Source organism: Artemia franciscana, chromosome 14, assembly GCF_032884065.1.
Source record: "Artemia franciscana chromosome 14, ASM3288406v1, whole genome shotgun sequence".
NCBI lineage: Eukaryota > Metazoa > Arthropoda > Branchiopoda > Anostraca > Artemiidae > Artemia > Artemia franciscana.
The window spans coordinates 37,299,818-37,323,755 of NC_088876.1; the positions used below are offsets into that span (position 1 = coordinate 37,299,818).

At 35.9% G+C, this 23,938-nt stretch overlaps 2 protein-coding genes across 2 annotated transcripts in view; both read left to right on the forward strand.

The window, feature by feature from the left end:
• LOC136035669 (conserved oligomeric Golgi complex subunit 1-like) overlaps positions 1-23,938 on the forward strand; it is a 105,332-nt gene that overhangs the window by 5,906 nt on the left and 75,488 nt on the right. The window lies entirely within an intron of this gene.
• On the forward strand, positions 2,857-3,885 carry LOC136035798 (protein Mo25-like). The gene has a single exon (XM_065717769.1). It carries the CDS (start codon positions 2,857-2,859, stop codon positions 3,883-3,885), a length of 1,029 nt encoding a protein of 342 aa, XP_065573841.1.

Below are 23,938 nucleotides of genomic sequence, written 5' to 3' on the forward strand. Positions count from 1 at the left end.
TATAAACTAAATAATTTATGCATAAAGTTTAGAGCCAATAAGAGGAAGTTTTTTTAAATAAACTTTCTGTCTCTGTGGCTTTGATTGTGACATCAACGTGAATAGTTTGATTATGGTTGTGATATAAAGTTTGTTTCCAGTGTATTGTATTTGCTTGTGCTTTAATAAAGTTTCCTTTTTCTGCTGGAGTAGATGTTGGAATTTTCTTAAAACAAAGTGTATATCTGTTATTGAGGTTCTGTAAGTGTAAAGATAATCAGTCATTAGTTTTCATCTTGGATATGTTTGTAGATGATTTTTCAGTAATGACTGTCTTTTTGTCCAAAAGTAAGTCTCTTTTTACAAATTGACTAGACCCTTTCTTATTGCTATTGATGATTTAATTTTTCATTAGAACTTCTTATCTCAGATCAAACGCCCCTTTAGCCCCACGAATAAACTACATTTTTTGCCAACCCCCTAGTAGAAATACTTTGATACCCTCCTTAAGGATTGGTCATTTTTGCACCTATATCCATTGCTGAATGATAAAGTATGTTGATGTGTGCCTGAAGAATTATAACACAAATAAATTACATTTTTTGCCAACCCCCTAGTCTGATACCCTTCTTAAGGATTGGTCATTTTTGCACCTATATCCATTGCTGAATGATAAAGTATGTTGATATGTTCCTTAAGAGTTATGACATAAATAAATTATATTTTTTGCCAGATATTTTAGTTTTTCAGATATTTAGTTTTTCTAAGACCAATAAGAAAGGAATGATTTTCCCTTAGTGCTTCCATCCTGTATGCAAACATGTTTTTTGGTATTACTTTTAGTTATTTTTTATCTCATGATCGCAATCATACCCAGTTGTGAAGCTATTTAGCTGGTTCTAATATTTGGAATTCTTATGAAATGTCAACTGATGTAGAAAAAAAAGGAAAAAGAAAAAAAGGAAATCACTGCAATCCCCCTAGCCTTTTTGATACTAGGGATCAAACATACTCCCTTCTCTCAATAACAAATGTTATGTGTAAACAATAACTTACAACTCTTGCCCCAAGGGCTTTGGAGGGTCATTTCGACTCCAAAGGCGTACTTATTGGATCTTTAAACTATGCTGAGCAAAATGGCTATCTCAAAATTTGATGAGATTCTATAGTGCAGAAAGGGGCGTGGCATGGGGGGTTGCTTGCCCTGCCAATCACTTCTGAATTCAAGAACTTTTCATTTCCAATCAAATGAGCCCCTCGAACTAAGACTACTCCTTGGGCAGCACCTTGCCAATGAAGTAACAGTAAGAATATGATTTTGAAGGAGATTTCACTTTTCTCTATCCCTGTATTGCCTTTTAGAGTTCCACTTTACGTTTATTAAAGGAGAATTAAAAAATAATAAAACATAGAAGACTAATCAGTAGTTTCTTTTTTAATGCATAGGTTTTTAATTTTTGGCCATAATGTTTGCTATGGGCTTAAAATGTATAATATTCCAACTTGAAGGAAGTAACATAAAATCTGTGCCAGTCAAAACAGGGCTGTATCTTGGGTGGGGGTGCTGATTTGAGCCCCTTTCTAATTCTTTGTCCGACAGTGAAAAAGTAGTAAAGATATATTCAAACCAGTTTTTGATGCTTTTGTAATTTTTTAAACCCCCTCCCCCCCTCCCTGAACAAAAATCCTTGGTACGCCATTGAAATCAAATATTCAGAGAAGAGCAGCAAGAAACGAAACTTTTTGAGGGAGATTTTTGGGGGGGGGAAGTTTTTTTGCCTGATGTTAAAAAAATGTGCATAATTGAGGTTTTTGTTTTTGACATTTAGAAATGTTTGTTTGCTAAAGTGTATTAAAAGAATAGAAAGCAAAACAATGTGCAGGTTTTGCTGGATAATTAATATGCGACCCCTCTCCTTCCCCACCTCTGGCATGAATGAAAAATTTCCATATTATTATTTCACTATTTTACAATACTGGAAAGCGTATATTAACATTTTTAAAACGATAAACAATAGATTTTCGCAGGTTTTCCCCCTTTACTTGTTTGATTAAGAAGAATGCATGTTAAACTGCGGCGTGCAGGTGAATGAGGCTGCTTTCTCTGAGCAGAATTGAAATGAGAGAAATTAAAAATAAAAGGAGACGAAACGTTTTTTTTCATTGTTTATCTCAAATACTTAGCATTTTTAAGGGGTGCTATCTGAACCCTACTTTGGAATAGATCATAATTAAAGAAATAGTCCCTTTGTCTGAAGGCCTAGGCATTGTCAAAACCAATTCACTTTTTTTTTTTTTAATTTAAAATGGTAAACTTTGATACTATTTCCAATGGGTCACCATTAAAAACCTGCAAAACGCCATATGTATACAAAGGCATATAAGTAGTTGATTTTAAAAAAGGTTACTTCTTATATAACCTGCCAAACAATTTTCTATTCTATTCAATTCTGAAACATAGGCGGAAATTTGTTTAAATTATTTCTAAGATTTAAAACAGTCACTTTTGAGAAAAATAGTATTAAGATCAAGGCCATATCCAAAGGGGGGTGTCGGATTTGAACCTTTCTCCTCCAAAAATTTTTTGACCTGTTTAAAAATTAACAAAAATGCATATAAACGAGTTTTTGATGCGTTTTGTAAATATGTTTTCTCCCCCGGAAAAAAAAACATGATACACCCTTGATCAAATTAGTTCTTTCTTGAGAAACTACCTTTCCATTTTGATTTTAAAAAGGTTACATTTTTTTGGGACTGCAAAATAATTTTCTTTTAAGTCAAGTCTAAAAAGCTAGGAGACGATTTCTTGAAACTAAAAATGCTGTATTTTATAGTATATCAATGCGATTGATGCCTTGAACGACTCTTACGGAAGGAATGAACGAATTCATGAAAATTAGAATGCCACTTTTTGCCAAATCACAGAAAAGTCCAGGAGAGGTAGTCAAAGGGCTAAAAGATGCTGTAGTTGCCCTTGAAAAGGGTGAGAAACGAGTTGATAAAGCACAAGAAGATGTTGCAAAACACCTGACTGCTTTGAAAAACTTGCTCATGGGAGCTGATTATAATGATTCAAATGATATAATGCTTTCAAACTTGGCACAGGAGATGTATACTTCGGATTTGCTTATAATGCTTGTAAATAATTTGCCAAAAGTAGACTTTGAATCAAAAAAGGACGTTTGTACAATCTTCAACAATTTATTGAGAAGACAAATTGGGTCTAGACACCCCACTGTTGACTATCTTGTCTCAAAGCCACAGATTCTATTTACACTTGTTAACGGCTATAAATACCAAGAGATATCCCTTATTTGTGGATCCATGCTACGTGAGTGTGCTCGTCATGAAGCACTTACTCGTATAATTATTACTTCAGATGAGTTTTATACCTTTTTTCAATTTGTTGAAGTTTCGAATTTTGAAATGGCAACTGACGCCTTTATGACTTTCAAAGAATTGATCACTAAGCACAAGATATTGTCTGCTGATTATCTTGAAAATAATTATGACAAATTTTTTGATTCTTATCAACACTTGTTGCATTCAGAAAATTATGCAACACGCCGACAGAGTTTGAAGCTGCTGGGGGAACTGTTGCTTGATCGCCACAATTTTTCAGTTATGACTCGCTATATATCAAACCCAGATAATCTAAAATTGATGATGAATATTTTGAGAGATAAGTCAAGAAATATACAATTTGAAGCGTTTCACGTGTTTAAGGTGTTTGTTGCTAATCCAAATAAGCCAAAGCCAATATTGGATATCTTGTTGCGCAACCAAGAGAAGCTTGTCGACTTCCTGTCCAACTTCCACACTGATCGTTCTGATGATGAGCAGTTTAATGATGAGAAATCATACCTTATCCGCCAGATTCGCGATCTGCGTCCCAGTGATAATTAGTGTACTATTTAATAGGTTTATCTTGTAGTCATGTCCTTAGGGTTTAATGTCTTCACCGCTTCACCTTGCTATTAAAGAGGGAAAAGCATTCACTAAATTAAATCTGTTATTATAAACAAAGATTGATAGGCTTTCAGGAGTGTCAATAGGAAGAGAGGTGGTCAGGCGTAATTATATGCATCCCCCTTAAGATTTTGAAATTTTCATTCTAGAATATTGAAAAAGATAACAAAATTACCCATCCCTTCTTGATTTTGGAAAATACTTTGTAACTTCATTAGACCATTAAAAAATCTCCTCCCTCCCTCCGTCCTACATTTTGTTAGATGATGGTCATGTAGCTGCAAGGTCCTATCCAGGAGGGAATGGTTGGGGGGCTCGAACCTCCCCCCCCGAAATGTCTGTCTGATTCGTGAAAACATAACAGAAATGAATATAAACAGATTTTTGATGCGTTTTTTAAAGTTTGCTTTTGTTCCCGCTCCCCCCCCCAAAAAAAAATCCTGGATAAGGCCCTGTGTGGCTGTATGCAAAAGTAAGCAAGCCAAAAAGCTAATACTTATATTCTTTCAAATAGACTTGTGTTTCCTTTGCCTGATCATTGCCAAGAAATCAGTATACCCATATTAGATATAAACCTGTAGGCCTACTAAGGAGTGGAAGAGTTAACAAATACTTCTGGGAGGGAGGGTTATATGGACAGGTTTTGGGGGATATTCTGTTCCTCCTTGTGTACGTATGGTAGAACTACCACTGAAGCCTATTTGTGTGTTTTTCTTAATAACCTACAACTAAGATCTTTTCTCTCAGTTAAGCAAGGTAAAGATACATTTACTTGTTATCTTTTTTGGTCTATTATTCCATTCACATAACTGTTATAAATTTAGAAGGGGCTAGCAAGGCCTACTTTGTGTCTTATTTCCATTCATTGTTTCATTGGGGTAATTAGTGCATAGGCTACTTAGGAGGAGGTTAAATAAAATCACAACGTGCTTAGGTAGGCTCTATAATTTTTAGTTGGCTCTGATTTTGATTGATTAAATTGAGGATTTGCTCTTCAAAAGTGTTAGAGTAGAGTAGCCTTTCTGTTACTATAAAGTAATTTTTCTGAGTGACTATTTTTTGTATTTGTATGATAGTAGACAGAAGTACTATTATTGATTTTGTGTTTGAGGGATGGTTGTTTTTGGTGTGTTTTTCTCTTTTAAGGAGAAATGAAGGCATTTGCAAGATTCTAATTGTACAGTTTAAATGAGCCCTAAATCGTTTTTGGCTTTTTCGTAAAAGCACTATTAATCTAGCGTAGGTGAGGCAGTAGGGGGGGGGGGGGGGTTAAAATCTGGGGGGTAATTTTGGTGTTTCTTTTCAATGACAAAATCAAAAAAGTGTTTTCCCATGAAATTCCTACAAAAAGAGGTATTTTTTCAAAATATAGGCAGAGATTGACAGAAATTATCTTTTGGAAGGGGATGGGTGTGTTTTCTATCTGCAAATTTACGACCAATTTACAAGCAGGAGAATTATTTCAGGAAGAGTGGGTTTGAACCCGCTAACCCCCCTGGTTACGCCTTGTGTTTGTGTATTTTTTGTCTTATTCTGTGTACTCATACACAGGCCAAAAGTGTCATTAAAACCTTTATGTGGTGGTATTTTTCATAATAATTGGAGAGGGGCAAATCCATCACTTATTTTTCATTGCTCCAAATTTTAGCTATATTTGTTTTACTGTGGAAGTTTAAATATAATTTCCGGGTAGGCTCGGTTTGGGGTAGATTGTATATTTTGACTTTACACTTTTTTTTTCAATAAAATTGTTTTTTGGGTAGCAAAGTCTGATTCTCTTCATTACCTTAATTATTGGATATAGTTTCCATACTATATGCCACTGCTGTGCACGTGATTCGATTCTTAAGATGAAATAACCTTTCCATTGAGCATTTTTAACTGCTTAAAGTAAGGATACGGAACAGATAAATTTTTCTTTAATAAGGATAAGTTTAATGCCAATATCAAAGAATATGTTTAGTCTATGAGATTAGATATTGGTGCTAGTGTCGATAAAAACCACCAGCACCATCTATTATTTCTTGGCATTTTTCCAGTGCAGTATTAAAGTAAATCAGTGTGATGAGTATAACTGGCAAATTTATTGTAGTAATAAATCTCTGAAATCAGTTTTTGTAAAAAACCAAATTAAGAAGCTTAAAAAAGTGGCAAAAGGTGCCAATGCTCGATGGCGTTGATGGTGTTTTTAAAAAACCAGCATTGGCGATAGTTTCCACTCTTTTAAGTCGCCAGTACTCTTTGGCCCATTTTATAGCCATACTCTTTGATACGATTTAAACTAAGTACGACTACAGTGCCAAGTTGGAAGTCGGTACGTTGTTTGGAATTTTTAGAGTATAATGATGTTCAAACCTAAAATTTTTAACTGGCCACTAAAAGTTCAGATTGAAGACGCAATGTTTTTAAGACAAGATAAAGATGAAAACTTGGACCAGTAGCTTTTATATCTTAGGAATCTGGTAGATTCATATCTGAGGTAGTAGCTTCGTATCTTATGGTTCGTAGCTTTCGTATTTTACGAATCATATCTCACAGTGAATCTGGTAGAAGATAGCAACACAAAGTACTAGTAGGCAGTACTTGGGAAAAATTAGTGTCAATAATAGCTTTTCTTACCAATTTCTTAATATTTCGAATCTCCACTCTTGTAGTATACAGCTGATGCGGGAGTTGAATAATAATGCTAAACACATATGATTAATTGCAGTAGGTTTCAATAACTGTCTGTGAATTACAATTTAACAACTGCAATTGCCTATTGAATGCCAATTTAGAAAAAAATAAATTACCATCAGCTTATTGGATGCAGAAAAAATGTATTTTTACCCTCTCCCCTTCTCGCCTTCAACAAAATTTTCTTCTCCCTCTCCCGATCATCTTCTGCCATTTCCCTCCACTCTCTGCCACAAAATCCTCCTGCTTCAACAAGCTTTTCCTCTCTTTCTCTCACGACCATCCCCTGCCATTTCCAATTGTTTCCCGTTGATCCCTGCCACAACCCCCCCCCCTTCAGCAAAGTTTTTCCTTCCTTTTCCCAACCTTATCCCGCTTTCCTCTCCCTCTTGACCTTTTCCTGCCATTTATCTCTGTTCCAACTCGCTCTTTGACACAAAGCCACCCCCCTTGCCTTTAATAAACTTTTCCTCTCCCTCTTTCAATCCTCTCCTGCCATTCCCCTCTATTTCCCGCTGATCTCTACCACAAAATCCTTCATTCTTCAACAAGTTTGTCCCCCCCCCTCTCTCTCTCTCTCTCTCTCTCTCTCTCTCTCTCTCTCTCTCTCTCTCTCTCTCTCTCTCTCTCTCTCTCTCTGTCTCTCTCCCTCGACTGCCCCCTGCCATTTCCCATTGTTTCTTGCCATTCCCTGCCACAAAATACCCTCGTCCTTCAACAAAGTTTTCCCTTCCCTTTCTCAACCTTATCCTGCTATTTTCCATTATATTTCGCCGCTCTCTGCCACAAAAGCCGAATATTGGCCACAAAAAGTCGAAATAGGTTTTCAATTAATTCTTTTGAACACAACTCTGTAATTGCAATTGCCTATTGAACACTAAAATTACAAAAAATTATTCAAATAAAGTTAGTGAGCTCAAAAAAATATACTTTTGTCCATCCCATCCCCCTCTTCAACCAATTTTCTGTCTCAACCTTCTCCTGCCACTTCCCGTAATTTACCGTCGCTCTCTGGAAAAAAAGCCGAATATTATCTTCAAAGCAACTAAATAACGTGGGCGAAAACTTTGGAGTGACCACTTTTGAATTTAGTCTCCTTGCGTACTAAAGCATTACAAATAACTAAGGATAATAGTACTACATGTTATGTTTCATATAAATAAATAACCTAATATGTAAAATAACCTCTTTTTTAGCACATTTTTGTGCTTGAAGGAGAATTAGTGGACATGGTGATGTCAGTCACATTCCATAGTAACAAAATAGCTCTGTAAAATGTACATGTGCTGCAGATATAATTGTGCTGCTTCTGCAAAATAGCACTGAAAAATGCACATGTGCTGTATATATATTAAAATTGTGCTGCTTCTGCAAAATAGCACTGTAAAATGCACATGTCCTGCAGCTATATTAAAATTGTGCTACTTCTGCTAAATAACACTGTAAAATGTACATGCGCTGCAGATATATTAAAATTGTGCTGCTTCTGCAAAATAGCACTGTAAAATGCACATGCGCTGCAGATATATTAAAATTGTCCTGCTTCTGCTAAATAGCACTGTAAAATGCACATGCGCTGCAGATATATTTATGCATTTAGTCCAATAAACCAAATAGCAAGCAAATATCTGTTTCTTTTTTGTTGTTGAACATATGTAAAATCATATTTCTAAAAAAATGAAATTTAGCTGTTTCCCTGTACATCTAAACCAGCAAGGAGCAGTACTTTTCCCAATTCCTTCGCTAAAATTATTTTGTTTTTCAGATCCCTTTTAAAAAGTCGTTTTTCCTTTTATTTAAGAAATCCAAAATATAATTTTCTGATTTTGCTATGTTCGAATTATCCCAATTTGCACTGGTCAAACTTCCCAATTTGTTACTGGGTATTCCTACAAACTGAACATTCGTTTTAGAATTTCAACAAATTGGTGACATAAAGGTTAATTTTAAAAAAGAGAGGTTTTCACGCTTGAACTGAAATGGAATCAAAAATGAAATATAACAGTCAGGTACATACTCAGGATTTATTAGGGATGGGGGAGAGGACAATAACAAAAAGTTGGGAGAGGGGAATAATAAAAACAACTCATTTTGTAATTTGAATAAAAGGTGCTCAGGAATTCAAGTTAATTTAGGGTTTGGGGCCTTGAACTCCAGCCCCTTCCTTCTCTTCTGCCAAAGTCCCCGGTATCAGTAGAAACGTAGATGTTAGGGATGGCATTCTTTAAAATGCAGCATTTTTCTCTATAAGGAGAATGATTTACGTAAAATGATTCGCAATGAAAATTGGCTAAACGCCGAGATTTAGCTTACCTTGGACCCGTTCAAATTAAGATTTAGTAAAATTTTGGAGCTGGCTAGAGGCGCCCGGAAGGGAAATGTACATTAGTTGTGTCTTTGGCGATTTATTACGGAAAATAGGGGTTAAAAACTATTAGTGCCATTGATATTTTGCGTCTGGCCACTTCAATAAAAAATTACATAACTGGATAATTGATGTTAAATGTTTGGGGATTAAAGCTGAAATTCCTCTATTATTGATAACTAATCGCTTTTGTTCCCAAGTTTATTTTAAATTCAAATCTTGACTGCACAGAATAAGTCAAGATTAGCTTGACATAAACCTGGGAGGTTAAGCAGAGAAGTTTATTTTAAGCAAGTAGGCCCACTAGTAAAAAAATCTGCTTTCTTTCATTTTGAAACACCAGAAGGGACAAATATGCATCAGTTTAAGATAGACTAAAAAATGAAACAAAACCGTCTGATAGATGGGACTGGTTATTTTTATTTTCGGCGCTAGTACTATTTTCCACTCCTCTAGACTCTTTGAAGCCAGTGTTAAAGTCCAGTTTATCTGAAACTTCTGTGGAATTTAGCAAGGGCTAGCAAAATTATTATCAATCCTTAAGTATATAGAAGGAAACCATATAGGAACAGGAATATTTTTTATCTTAGCTAGTTTGGAATAGTAAATCATATTGTGAGTGGGTTTGACGTTAGCAAAGTCTCAATCTGAGGTAAATTTTGGCTTTAGTTAATCTTGGTGCGAATGAGCCTTAAGATCTTTTGTTGGGATTGTTGCAGTTTTCCAAATTGTAATTTTTAACGTCCATGGATTTTATGTGTGGTTTTTGTTGTAGAAATGTAGAATATTTGATTTACATTTTGTTTCCTTGATTCTGCTGTTTTTGTTTTAGTGCTGTTCTAACTCTGTTATTTAGCTTCAGATAGATTGAAAAAATTAGTTATTTTTTAAAACTGATGTTTAAAGATGTGTTGGACCACGCATATACAAACTATATCCTAGTTGTTGTGTCTTGCTGTCAACGTACTTCAACTTGGCCAGCTGGAACGTTTTGATAATTTTAGCTTTTTTTTTCAAATAATTCGAGACACTAGAAAATGCAATATAAAAAAATGTGTTAGGCCAGGGATATCTAAACTCCACCATCGGGCTGGGATATCACACATTCTTCAAAAATCTTGAATATAACATTCCACTATTAAGATAGGAAAAAATATTTCACAAAAAAACAACAAAATTCTGTATAACAACTAATCACAATAAAGAAATTAAATTGATACTTTCTTTATATTATACATCTTTGCCAACAGATTCTTATGTTTTCATTTTTTCACTGGGGTATTTATCCCTACTGTAGGGTATCAAAATATGTGTTAGTCTTTTTAAGATTTGTGTGTCACACAAGTACGAAACTTCAGATTTGTACTTAAGTATCAGAGCAAAAATGTGATTAAGTAATGGCTGAAGTACTTTCTGGGCAATTTGGCCTTATAAGTAATGGCTGAAGTACTTTCTGGGTAATTCGGCCTTATAAGTAATGGCTGAAGTACTTTCTGGGTAATTCGGCCTTATAAGTGTTACACCCTAAAATATAATAACAATAATAATTTATTTTTGACCCGCTACAAAAAATCAAAGCGGAGTACCAATAAAAGAAACAAAACAAATACTTCACAAAACAGAAAGAACAAGAAACTAAAGCAAACGAGTAGGCCACTATGGCCGGGTAGATTCTTATAAAAAGACATAAATATGATTCATCGTAAATTAAACTTACGTCTAGCCACTAAAAGTTGTTTATATAAAGATTTTAAAGAATTAAATACCTGAAGCACTAACAGTCAAGACATTATAAATTACTGAGTAGTTTTGTTTAAACTGAATGTAGATGTCCTGGTGTAGGAACCAAGCCCACCCTGGTCTCTTGGCCTTGACTCAGCTTGCCTTTTGAAGACCCTCGTGAAAGACCATTTAATTGAAACTAACCACTTAAGATTGCTTGTATAAATTAAATTGAATTCAATGCCAGAAATACAAAACGCTGAGACACTGTAAATTACTCATAGTTTTGTTTAAACTGAATGTCGATGTCCTAGTCTAGAGACCAGGGCTACCCTGGTCTCTGCCAAGATTTTTGGCATTTATCCAGCTTGTCTTTTGAAGACCCTTGTGAAAGACCATTTAATTGAAACTAGTCACTTAAGGTTACTTATATACAGGTTAAAATGAATTAAATGCCAGGAATACTAAACGCTAAGACACTGTAAATTACCCAGTTGTTTTGTTTAGACAGAATGTCGAAGCCTTGGTCTTGAGACTAGCGACACCCTGGTCTCTTTGTCGAATTTTTTTTTTTGCCTTGATCCAGCCTGCCGTCCGAAGACGCTTGGGAAAAGCTATTTGAATGGAACTCATGTCAGGCCACTTAAACTCGACTATATAAAGAATGAAATGAATCAAATACCAGAAACACTAAATGCTAAAACATTATGAATTGCTCAGTATTTGTTTTTAAACTGAATGTTGATGCCCTGGTCTAGAGACCAGCGATACCCTGGTCTCTGCCAAGACTTTTGGCCTTTATCCAGCTTGTCTTTTGAAGACCCTTGTGAAAGACCATTTAATTGAAACTAGTCACTTAAGGTTACTTATATACAGGTTAAAATGAATTAAATGCCAGGAATACTAAACGCTAAGACACTGTAAGTTATCCAGTTGTTTTTTTTTTGACAAAATGTCGAAGCCTTGGTCTTGAGACTAGCGACACACTGGTCTCTTTGTCGAGATTTTTTTGGCCTTGATCCAGCCTGCCTTCCGAAGACGCTTGGGAAAAGCTATTTGACTGGAACTCATGTCAGGTCACTTAAACTCGACTATATAAAGAATGAAATGAATCAAATACCAGAAACACTAAATGCTAAAACATTATAAATTGCTCAGTATTTGTTTTTAAACTGAATGTCGATGTCCTGGTCTAGAGACCAGGGCTACCCTGGTCTCTGCCAAGATTTTTGGCCTTTATCCAGCTTGTATTTTGAAGACCCTTGTGAAAGACCATTTAATTGAAACTAGTCACTTAAGGTTACTTATATACAGGATAAAATGAATTAAATGCCAGGAATACTAAACGCTAAGACATTGTAAATTACCCATTTGTTATGTTTAGACAGAATGTCGAAGCCTTGGTCTAGAGACTAGCGACACCCTGTTCTCTTTGTCGAGATTTTTTTGGCCTTGATCCAGCCTGCCGTCCGAAGACGCTCTGGAGAAGCTATTTGACTGGAACTCATGTCAGGCCACTTAAACTTGACTACATAAAGAATGAAATAAATCAAATACGAGAAACACTAAATGCTAAAATATTATGAATTGCTCAGTATTTGTTTTTAAACTGAATGTTGATGCTCTGGTCTAGAGACCAGCGATACCCTGGTCTCTGTCGAGATTTTTTGGCCTTGATTCAGCTTGCTGTTTGAAGATCCTTGTGAAACACTCTATATTATCATTTGTCATTGCACTTGGTTATTAGTCCATCCGCTTTTTAAAGTAATGGTATATGCACTGTGTCCTATTAAAAACGTGTCATTATTTGGTATAGGAAGATGTATGTGAAGTTCAAAAATTTGATTCAATAAAGTTTGTTGATATCATAGCTTTAAGTTTTGTTCATGTGTTTGTGTTCAGCCATGTGATCGCCTTCAAAGCGAAGACCTATCCAGGTTACACAGGTTAGGGAAATAGGAATAGGGAAGGTCAAGGAATAAGGAGACGGAAAAACAGGGAATAGGGAAATGGGTGATCTGATGCCTAAAATAGATGTGATTGTGTTCAGTCATGTGATCACATTCAAGGCGAACATCTATCCAGGTTACACAGGCTAGGGAAATGGAAAAATAGGAAATAGGGAAATGGAAAAATAGGGAATAGGAAATAGAAAAATTGGGAATAAGGAGATGGAAAAACAGAGAAATTGAAAAACAGGGAATAGGGAAATGGGTGATCTGATCCTTAAAATAGACGAAGTTTAGCTGATACTTTTTCGTGGAAAACCTTTTTGATCATTTGTTCATGTGTTTGTGTTCAGTCATGTGATCACCTTCAAGGTGAACACCTATCCAGGTTACGCAGGTTAGGGAAATGGGAATAGGAAAGGGAAATGGAGAAATAGTGAATAGTGAACAAGGAGATGAAAAAACAGGGAATAGGGAAATGGGCTATCTGATGCCTAAAATAGATGCAGTTTAGCTGAGACTTTTTGTGGAAAACCTTTTGGATCAAGCGTGGTGAGTTGCTCTGTCCCTCTTTCTGTAGTTATTTTGTACTTTCAGAATAGTCTAAGAATATCAAAGTAATATTGCGTTACAGATACTACCTCATTTTCAAAATTAATTAAAAAAAAACTTTCCGAAAAAGAAGTTTTTCAAAGAAAAGCAAAGGCCATATTAAACTTAGGATCAGAAGAAATGAAAACGTACAATAATCAGTGGTGGATCCAAGAGGGGAGGCGCGAGGAGGGGGGTGCCTGCCCTCCCTGACGTAGTGGATTTGTGGTTGGGTCCGCTTTCTCTGGTTTGGTTTGGGACGATTTTTTTTTTTTTGTAATCGGTTTTTAATAGTTTTGTTTTTAATAAGTTTTTAATTATTAAGACTGTTTCTTTTTGCAGAAAAATTTGAAACAAGGTTTTAGCTACTTTGTGCGGTCTCTGTTAGATTTAACTAATGACGTATTATACCAAAAAGTATTCAATTAAATATAGGTTTATCATGGGAATCAGTCCACAAAAGGCAACTGAGAGGCAAACATCTTCATTTCGTAATAACAAGGTGGGGAAATTTAAAATCCTAACTACTTTAGGCTGTCGAAATGATATTTCAGGATTATGCTATCACAATGGGGCTGAAAAGCAAAATATTTAATTCTTTTTACTGTCAAAAATTTGTTTTTCGAGCGTTGCTATGGCACCGATGCAAATAAATTGATATCATTACTATTTTTGGCTCTCTGTTTTGGTTCGATTTCGATGAGCGAATGGTGGCTACTTTACTGCCTATTTCAACATTAATAGTAATTAACGTTAATATATATTTTACGAATATACGAGTTGCGTCTTTATCCTCATTTTCCACTCTTCATTACTATCATAGTTACTAAGCGATGCCTTAAAGTTGGGCGACATACTAAACCGTTTTTTATACAAATTGTCACAAAGAGTGCATGACCCCAAAAGATGGTTCAAGACCATTTTTTCTATATATATATATATATATATATATATATATATATATATATATATATATATATATATATATATATATATATATATATAATATATATATATATATATATATATATATATATATATATATATATATATATATATATATATATATATATATATATATATATATATATATATATATATATATAATATATATATATATAAATATATATATATATATATATATATATATAAACATATATATATATATATATATATATATATATATATATATATATATATATATATATATATATATATATATATATATATATATATATATATATATATATATATATATATATATATATATATATATATATATACAATAAAAAGCTTAACTCACTCGCTATAGTGGTCAGAAGTGCAAAGGCAAAAAATTATACAGAAATTATTAGATATAATGTTTTTTTATAGACGGTGAACAGCTTTTTATTTTTTTTTTTTTTTTACGGCGGGCTGGTTTTTATGGCACTTGGTATTAACCAAGTGACATATAGCAATCACAAATTCTGTCGGTCTGTCGGTCCCGGTTTTGCTACTTTAGGTACTTCCAGGTAAGCTAGGACGATGAAATTTGGCAGGCGTATCAGGGACCGGACCAGATTAAATTAGAAATAGTCGTTTTTCCGATTTGACCATCTGGGGGGGGGAGTGGGGGCCGGTTAATTCGGAAAAAATAGAAAAATGAAGTAGTTTTAACTTACGAATGGTTGATCAGATCTTAATGAAATTTGATGTTTGGAAGGATATCGTGTCTGAGAGCTGTTATTTTAAATCCTGACCGGATCTGGTGACATGGGGGGCGGGGAGTTGGGAGGGGGAAACCTAAAATCTTGAAAAACACTGAGAGTGGAGGGATCGGAATGAAACTTGGTGGGAAAAATAAGCACAAGTCCTAGATACATGATTGATATAACCGGATCAGATCCGCTCTCTTTGGGGTAGTGGGAGAGGGGGGTTAATTCTGAAAAATTAGAAAAATGAAGTACTTTTAAGTTACGAACGGGTGATCGGATCTCAGTGAAATTTGATATCTAGAAGGATATCGTGTCTCAAAGCTCTCATTTTAAATCCTGACTGGATCTGGTGACATTGGGGGGAGTTTGGGGGGAACCTAAAATCATGGAAAACGCTTAGATTGGAGAGGTCGGGATGAGATTTGGTGGGAAAATAAGCAGAAGTCTTAGATACGTGATTGACATAATTGGAACGGATCTGCTCTATTGGGGGGGGGGGGGAGCTTAATTCTGAAAAATTAGAAAAAATTACGTATTTTTAACTTACGAAGGAGTGATCGGATCTTCATATTTAGAAGGACCTAGAAACTCAGATCTCATATTTTAAGTCTCAACCGATCCAGCGTCATTGAGGGGAGGGTAGTTGGGGGGCGGGGCGGGGCGGAAATCTTAGAAAATACTTAAAGCGGAGAGATTAGGATGAAGCTGGATGAAAAGAATAAAAACTTGTCTAAGATACATGACTGAAATAACCGGACCGGATCTGCTCTCTTTAGTGGAGTTGGGGGGGGGGGGGGGTAATTCGGAAAAATGAGGTATTTGTAACTTACGAACGGGTGTTCAGATCTTAATGAAATTTGATATTTAGAAGGATCTTGTGCTTTAAAGCTCTAATTTTAAATTCCGATCAGATTCTGTGACATTGGGGGGAGTTGGAGGGAGAAGTCGGAATTCTTGGAAAACGTAAAAATTGGGGTATTTTTGTTTTACGAATAGGTGATCGGATCTTAAAGTAACTTGATATATATAGACGGATCTTATGTCTCAGGTGCTCCATTTTCGACTCGAATTGGACCCGGGGACATAGGGTTGAAGGAGGGAAACAGAAATCTTGGAAAACACTTAGAGTGGAGAGATCGGGATAAAACTTGACGGAAAGAATAAGCACAAGTTCTAGATACGTGATTGACATAATTGGAACGGATCGGTTCTCTTCGGAGGAGCTGGGGGGTGTTAATTTGGAACAATTAGAAAACTTGAGGTATTTTTAACTTAAGAACAGGTGGCCGGATCTTAATGAAGTTTGATATTTAGAAGGATTTCATGTCTCAGATCTATTCGGAAATCGGAAATCGTGGAAAACGCTTGGAGTGGAGGAATCGGGATGAAGCTTGGTGAATAGAATAAGCAAATGTTCTTGATACGTGATTGACGTAACCGTACTGGATTCACTCTCTTTGGGGGAGTTGGGGGGAGGCGTTCAGTGATTTGGCGAGTTTGGTGCTTCTGGACGTGCTAGGACGATGAAAATTGGTAGGCATGTCAGGGAGCTGCACAAATTGACTTGATAAAGTCGTTTTCCCAGATTCAACCATCTGGGAAGCTAAAGGGAGAGGAAAAATTAGAAAAAATTAGGTATTCATAACTTACGAGTGGGTGATCGGATCTTAATGAATTTTGATATTTAGAAGGACATCGTGACTCAGAGCTGTTATTTTAAATCCTGACCGGCATTAAGCCTCTGATCTTCCTTTTAAATCAATCTATTGATTCTTAGAATTTTGTTAGAGCTCATACCATACGAGCTCTTGGCTCTTAGCTCTTCTTGCCTCGTCACAAGTGCCATATGAGCTCTTAAACTTAATATTTTTTGTATCAATATTTTTATACCATTTTAATTTCTTCAGATTTATTAGAACTTAAACCCTCACCAGATTTTAGATTAAATTTACGACCATTTCCACTAGCTACCTACGACACAATTGTCGAGGTTCCCTTTTAATTACGGGTATTTCTTTGTTTGCAAGTTTATCTAAGGAACCTATTATGCTCCCCCCTCTAAAGAAAATCCTGGATCCGCCCCTGACAATAACTCAAACTCGAAACGACCAGAAATACTAATAAAGAATAGATGAAATCCAAAATGAACAGAAATTAAATACACAATCCAGGCACATACGCAGGAATTTTTTTCGGGGGGAGGGGGCAAAACCTTCGAAACAGTAGATAAAAAGTGGCACCTTTTTTATTTAGTAATGCAAAAAGTACGTGTATCGGAAAATACAGATTAACTTTAATCTGTAATATTGTAGCGGATGGGGGGAAGAAAACTGAAGCCTCAAAAGTACGTTTTAGGCTCAGGTTATATTCATAGCGATTTAGAACCTGTGATTAATCTATTATATCCCAGTGAAAGGGAAATTTTGGGGTTAGCAGCGCAATATGGGTGCTGTGGGGGGTAGTTCTTCAATTGCAAAAACGTTGATTTTAATGAAAAATGATAGTTTCCAAAATTGATCCATTAAAAGCTGTACTTTATCCAGAAAAGGGGGGATAAACGCCCTAATATCAAGGATAATTTTATTTTGCTGTGGAAAGCAAACTCTCTTTATAAAAAAAATAACAGTACAATTGCTAATTACTTCAAATCGGGTAAAAAGTTAGACAGAAAATGGGTTAATAATTGAGCAGTGACTTGACCGGATAATTGCATGCTGTAAAATCCCTCAAAAAAGGCTTCACAAATGTATCTAGATTCTTAATAAATGTCCTATTTTTGCCAGAAATCCCAAGAAACCAGGGTGAAATTAAACATTTCACATTTCGGCACCGGGCCCGAAGCCCCCCCCCCCTGAGTACGTGCCAGACATAATCGTAGCCAAAAACATAGAACAGGTACTAATATAAATTAATAAATAAATCTGAGAGAGGTAAAACTTAAATTCATTATTCAAATCAAGCTTAAAATGAACATAAATTTTTTGCTATTGAATTACAAATGAAACCAAAAACGAACATAAATTAAATAAACAATCATAACAAACTTTTAGGTACTAAAATTATAATAAAACATTTTATTAGGTACTAATAAAAATGAGAAAATAAATCTTAAAACGAGCGAAACTTAAATTGAATATGCAAATCAAGCTTGAAATGAACAAAAATCCCTACAAAACATATCTGGGTTTTGCCTCCTTCTCTGACTGTAAAAGTCTAAAACCGACTGCATTATTGGTGCTTTACTGAGAACTATATGTGTCTTGAATATTCTTGGAAAGAACTAATAAAATTAAATTGAATATTTGATGTATAACGATGTTTTGGGATAAAATATTGTTAATAAGTTTTTTTAGTGGCGCTGGGCTTATATAATCTTTGAATTATTTAAAAAACCCTCCCATAAAAACCGATATGCCACCAGGGCATAACTTACAACACCTGACCCCAGGTTCTTGGGAGGTTGTGTTTATCCCCGGAGTTTTTGTTGTCTAATTTTTGAACTTAATTTAACAAAATAGGTTTTAAAAAATTCGATCAAATAAATTTAGAGAAAAGAGCGTGGGGGGGGGGGGGGGCTAGTTTTCCTACAGTCCTTTTGACTAGCTTTGGTTGATAATTCGAATAAACGACATATCGATATATTGATATTTTTATTTTCAATATTTGATAATAGATAAATTGATTTCGATATTTCTGATCATTTTTTTTTTCTGCTCAGATTAACTTTAGGTTTTGCCAGAATTCAATAGTAAAAACTGTAATTAAAGAGTATTTTCTGCATTGTTTTCCAAATTTTGAATAAAATTCAAAAAACTTTCATTATATGAATGAATATTCCAAAAACCTGATTCGGAATTACTCTGACTCGGAATAAAGAAAAATAAGATACTGGCTATTTTTGGTTATTCAAAATCAGCCGCATGTTAATAGTTTTTTTCGAAGAGTTAGCCCTGCCTTTCAGCCATTTAATTGTTTTTTTTCTTTCCACTGAAAGTATGGAGCAACGTTAAAACTAAAAAAAGAGAAATTGTTCTGTGCATGAGGGGGATAACCTCTCCTGTATTTTAAAAATTTCCTTACTCTAATTAAGCGCCTCTTTTATCAGGAGCTGTTCTTAAATAATTGGGAAAAAAGTTACAATTGGTGTAAAAAACCAGGTATTGAGGAGAGGGGCCCGCTCCTCCTACACGAGATAATTTCGTTTCATTTTAATTTTGGATGTTGCTCCTTACTTTTAGTAGAAAAAAATTGCTTTTTATTTAATCGTTTTTCAAATCATACTGGAAATCCTCCCTCCATGGAAAATGTTTCCTGGAAATTCTCCTCTCTCAATGTCTCAATGAATAGTTTCTCCCGCGTAAAATTCCCCTTTAGAGAATCCCTATCGTAAAAGATACCCCCCCATCCACACAAAAATACACCAGACAATTTCAACTCTTTTGAAAATTTTTCCCTGGCGAATTTCCTCTATATATTTCCACGTGTAACATTAAATTTGCAAAGAGAAAATAAGTCAAGTAAAAAGAATTTAACATAAAGAGTTCAGGTAAATTCCCCGTGTATAATTTCCCTTTGAAACTTCATCCTGGAAACTTCCCTCCTCATGGATAAATCTCCTCTTGAAAATTCCCCACTGCGGAGAATTTCCCCCCCCCCCATAGACAATACACCCTCCCAAAAAATGTCTGCTTACTTCCCCAAAACAAATACAAAAAGTAGACACTAGACATGTTTCATAACTTACAACCTTTTCTCCCGGTATTTGCAGGGCCGTGTCATCCCCAAAGGCATGATTACTCGACGTTTCTACTATGCTGATCAATATGGCTGTCTCAAAATTTTGGTCGGATGACTTAGGGAAAAAACGGGCGTGGGAGGGGGATCTAGCCGTCCCCGATCATTTTGGTAATAAAACTGGGAACTAGAACTGTAACTTCCGTTCGAGCAAGCTCTCCGCTGATCTTATATGACGAATGGTTGGATACAATCACCCTGACAAAAAAACACGCATACGTGATTTTTCTTTTGGCAAAAATTACAAACTTCCACATTTTTTCAAATGGATGCTAGAAATTCTTATATGCTGATATGCTGAATCTGATAGTGTGATTTTTATTAAGATTCTTTGACTTTTTAGGGGCGTTATCGCCCTTTCTCAAAAGTTGTACAACTTTTCTCTGACTTGCATGGCTTGTGATGGGTATTGAGACTTATATGTCAGGAGGGCGGTGTAAAAGCCAATTCACTTGATGTACCTATTGCTATTAGAACTTCGTGCTTTAGAATTTCGGTTGTTATTTGGCCGAGCTGCTTCTTACTTACAGTTTGCTGCGACGAACTATATGATTAATTGATCGGGCTTTGAATTCACTCTTAGAAAGGGCATTGGTGGCTGGTATAGACATTAATTTTATGGCCAATTTATATAGATATCCATATTACAAGACTTTTGTGACTTGAGTGGATTAGTTTTTCTTGGAACTAAAGAATGTCTACTGAAAATCGCCGTGACAGATGCAACTGCTGACGAATCTTGCCTTGCATTGACTACTGAAATTTGGTCATGCAATCCGCAGTAACTGCCTTGATTTTGTAGTGGCTGAATAGCAGGGTCTGTCGTGGCACACATCTGTTGATACAGATTCCAGAAAGGTCTAATCTACGTCACTCCATGTCACTTGCTATTTTACTCTCAACTTGGAGAAGATCGTCAGGGGTAAAATATAATTTTTTGAAACGTATATTGAAGTATGTGGCAATCGTGTCGATTGCGATCTGAACAAGGCCTATAAGCCTAGAACGTATTTTATCTAGCCAAGCCTTTCGGAGGTTCTCAGCAACATTTGAGACTCCTCACTAAGCATAGTTTTCGGACAGGCTTTGCCAACTTCTGGATACAGCCGTGCATGCTGTGTATCACGATAGATGAGTCAACGGATCGAATTCATTATTCTTCTTCTCGACTATTTACGAAACAAATTTCTCTGTTGGTTCTTTTCTGCTTTATGTTCACCGGTAGATACAAAAAAAAAAAGCCGAAATAATATCGTTTTCGATATTGATATTTATATGTCTATATCGATATTTGGTGAGATATATCGATACATGCATATCGATATTCATTATCGCCCAACATTACTTTTGACTCTTAAATAGAAAGAACTTCCTATCTAATTGGAAGAATTTCCAATTCCCAATCGAATGAGCCCCCTCCGAAGTTTGTACGACCTATCCTTCCATAAAAAGCCTTATATGTTCCCGGGTATTATTATTTTTTTTTGGGGGGGGGGCATGGAGAGAGGAGCGGTGGTCAGCTGCTATAGTATTCGTAATAAAATTTTGTTCATCAATTTGTTTTTAAAACTTAGCTTTTAGTTTTGAGAAACAGGGATGCATATGGTCGAAATACATCTGATATCCTTAGCAATGTTGGATCATTTTGAGGAACTTAGCGTTTAATTTTGAGAAATAAGGATGTATATGGTCAAAATGTGTCTGATATCCTTGGCAACGCTAGATCATTTTCAAGAATTTAATGGAAATTTATCCGCAACACAAACGTGAGTACCCCTCCCTGGAGAGTAAATAAAGTTGGAGGAGGACGAAAGTCCCTCATATGTGCACTTATTGCCGGCGTGGGCAAACGTCGATTGAGTTACAAATCTTCTTCGAGTGATGGATTAAATTGCATGGTGATTCAGAGCACTATTGTGGGAGGATCCTCTCTAGGAGGACAACTCCAACTTTGATCCAGATCTATGGACACTGACTTCTGCAAAGGGCTTCCTCGACCCTTTCTGGGTACCTGCAAGACTAGGGATCTTGCGGCCAACTCTATTTCCACGTGAGGAGTGGTGCCTCTCGAGGAAATTTTAGCCTAGTAAACGACGCAGCATTCGCACATAATTTTTATTAATTGATATTTGTTTGTGTTTTCTGTTTTGGTGGGCGTTTTCGAGCTGAAAAATCTCTTCCTGGATAATTTATATACTATGGGCTGCCTGCCCGTAGTAGCATAATATTTGTAGGCATGAATATATAATGAGTCGGAGGTAATAAGCTTGAAACTATCTGTGCAGAATTTCGATTCTTGTTGACAGAAGATCACCGCCTGTTGCTGAAAACCATGTTGTGACCAAGATGGACCCAGGATTGCACAAAACCTCTATTTTTACCGGGGGTCCCAGGGACTTCTTGCTTTCCGGTTCTAAACCGGCTTAAGTGCTTCGGTGTAGACTTACGAAGATGTGTTGGCCCCCATCCTGCACTGGTATCCGGAACTATTCCTTTTCCTGAGGCCAAAATAATTTCAATGATTTAAAGAATTTTAAAATCAGGACTTAGAATATACAACGTTTAAAAATGACTATCGTATCGACATTTTGACCGACGAATTCAGATAATTTGAACTGGACTTGTTAGGGGTTTCAGAAACTCATATCCCAGGGATAGGTAGGATGAAACTAGGTGATGTAGAATTTGTTTACTCTGGCAGGAAGGATGGGGTACATAGACAGGGAGTAGGGCTCATGATGAAAAAGGAAGCTGCTAAGTCTAGTTTAGGCTGGAAGGGCATTAATAATAGAATACTAGTCGCTCATTATATGACAAAAAAGTTCAGGGTATCAGTTATAGTAGTATATGCCCCTGTAGAACAGAATGATGGAGATACTAGTGACTCAGATGAATTGTGTTGCGAGAGCAACACTTTGGTTTTGTCCCTTTTTTTTCCTATGTGTCCGATCTTAGCTTATTCCTGGAAACTGGTAAGGGTCTAACCTTTGCGGTTTTTACGGAAAGTGTGGACCTCAGGCCAGACTGATGAATATGACATTACATTTTGGAAAGCTCCGCAGAACTCTTGCCTGGGGCCAAAAAGGATGGTTTTTGCTTGTCCACGAGCTAGAGCCTATGGTGTGCGAAGTGAAGTGGAGTTATATAGCCTATGTCGGAAAGGAGTATCTGAAGTTGTGCAGCCAAGCTTTCGTTTCATCAAAGCATGTTTCTGCTTTCGAGTGGAAAGCTCCGTTCTAGCAGGCAAGCAGGCAGGCATCACTTTCAAATGAAAGATGGACTAAAATCTATAAGTGTTAAATATATGCGGCAGTTACCCGGCCCCACAGCCAATATATCTTCTTTGAGTGATAAATAGAAAAATTTACAGAAGCAAAAATGTGGCATTTACACACGGGTCCCGAAAATGCTGCCATCTATTGTTTCTATCCATTTCTGTTCATGATTTCAGCTGAGTTTATCCTTCGGTTTTTCGGACTTGGAATTGTGGTAGAGAAATGGTATCGGATGTGCCTCATAAACCTTAAAAGTTCTCTCATTGCTAAAGAAATTGGAGCTTATCCTTTGCTCCTTTTCTAAGTGGTGACGTTAGAAATTTGGCCTACGGCAAAAAAATCAACTTTTGAACTAAGACAGATAGAATTTTTTTTCGACGGCAACCGATAGCTCTTGATGAGCTGATCAAAGTATATGACATCGATTTTTTGATACAATAATTCCTTCATGAGGTATACCAGTTTGAAAATTTCAAGGGGTTGACAACTTCAGTAGTAAGGTACACACTGAAACGAAATCTAGGCCGATACAAATTGTGAGACATATAGAGGACTTGTAAGCAACAGTTGTCTGTTAGGTAATAATCACCTTAGACAATAAGGGGCTAGGAACTTTTGCTAGTTTGTGTATTTATTATTTGTTTCCAGTATATTTGATGGTAAAACCAATTTGGTTCCAGTGGTAAGACATGTAGGGGACTTGTAAGTAATAATCTGCTGTTAGGCTACAATCAACTTCAGCGATGAGGGGTTTGTAACTATGCTAGTTGGTGTACCCATTTATTTATTTCCAGTGAACTTGATGCCTATCACGGGAGAGGGACTTATAAGTAAGAATCGGTTCACATTGGGCGAGACAGGGCTGTTAGCTCATAATCATCTTTGGCAATTAGGGGTTTGTCACTTTTACTAGTTGGTGTA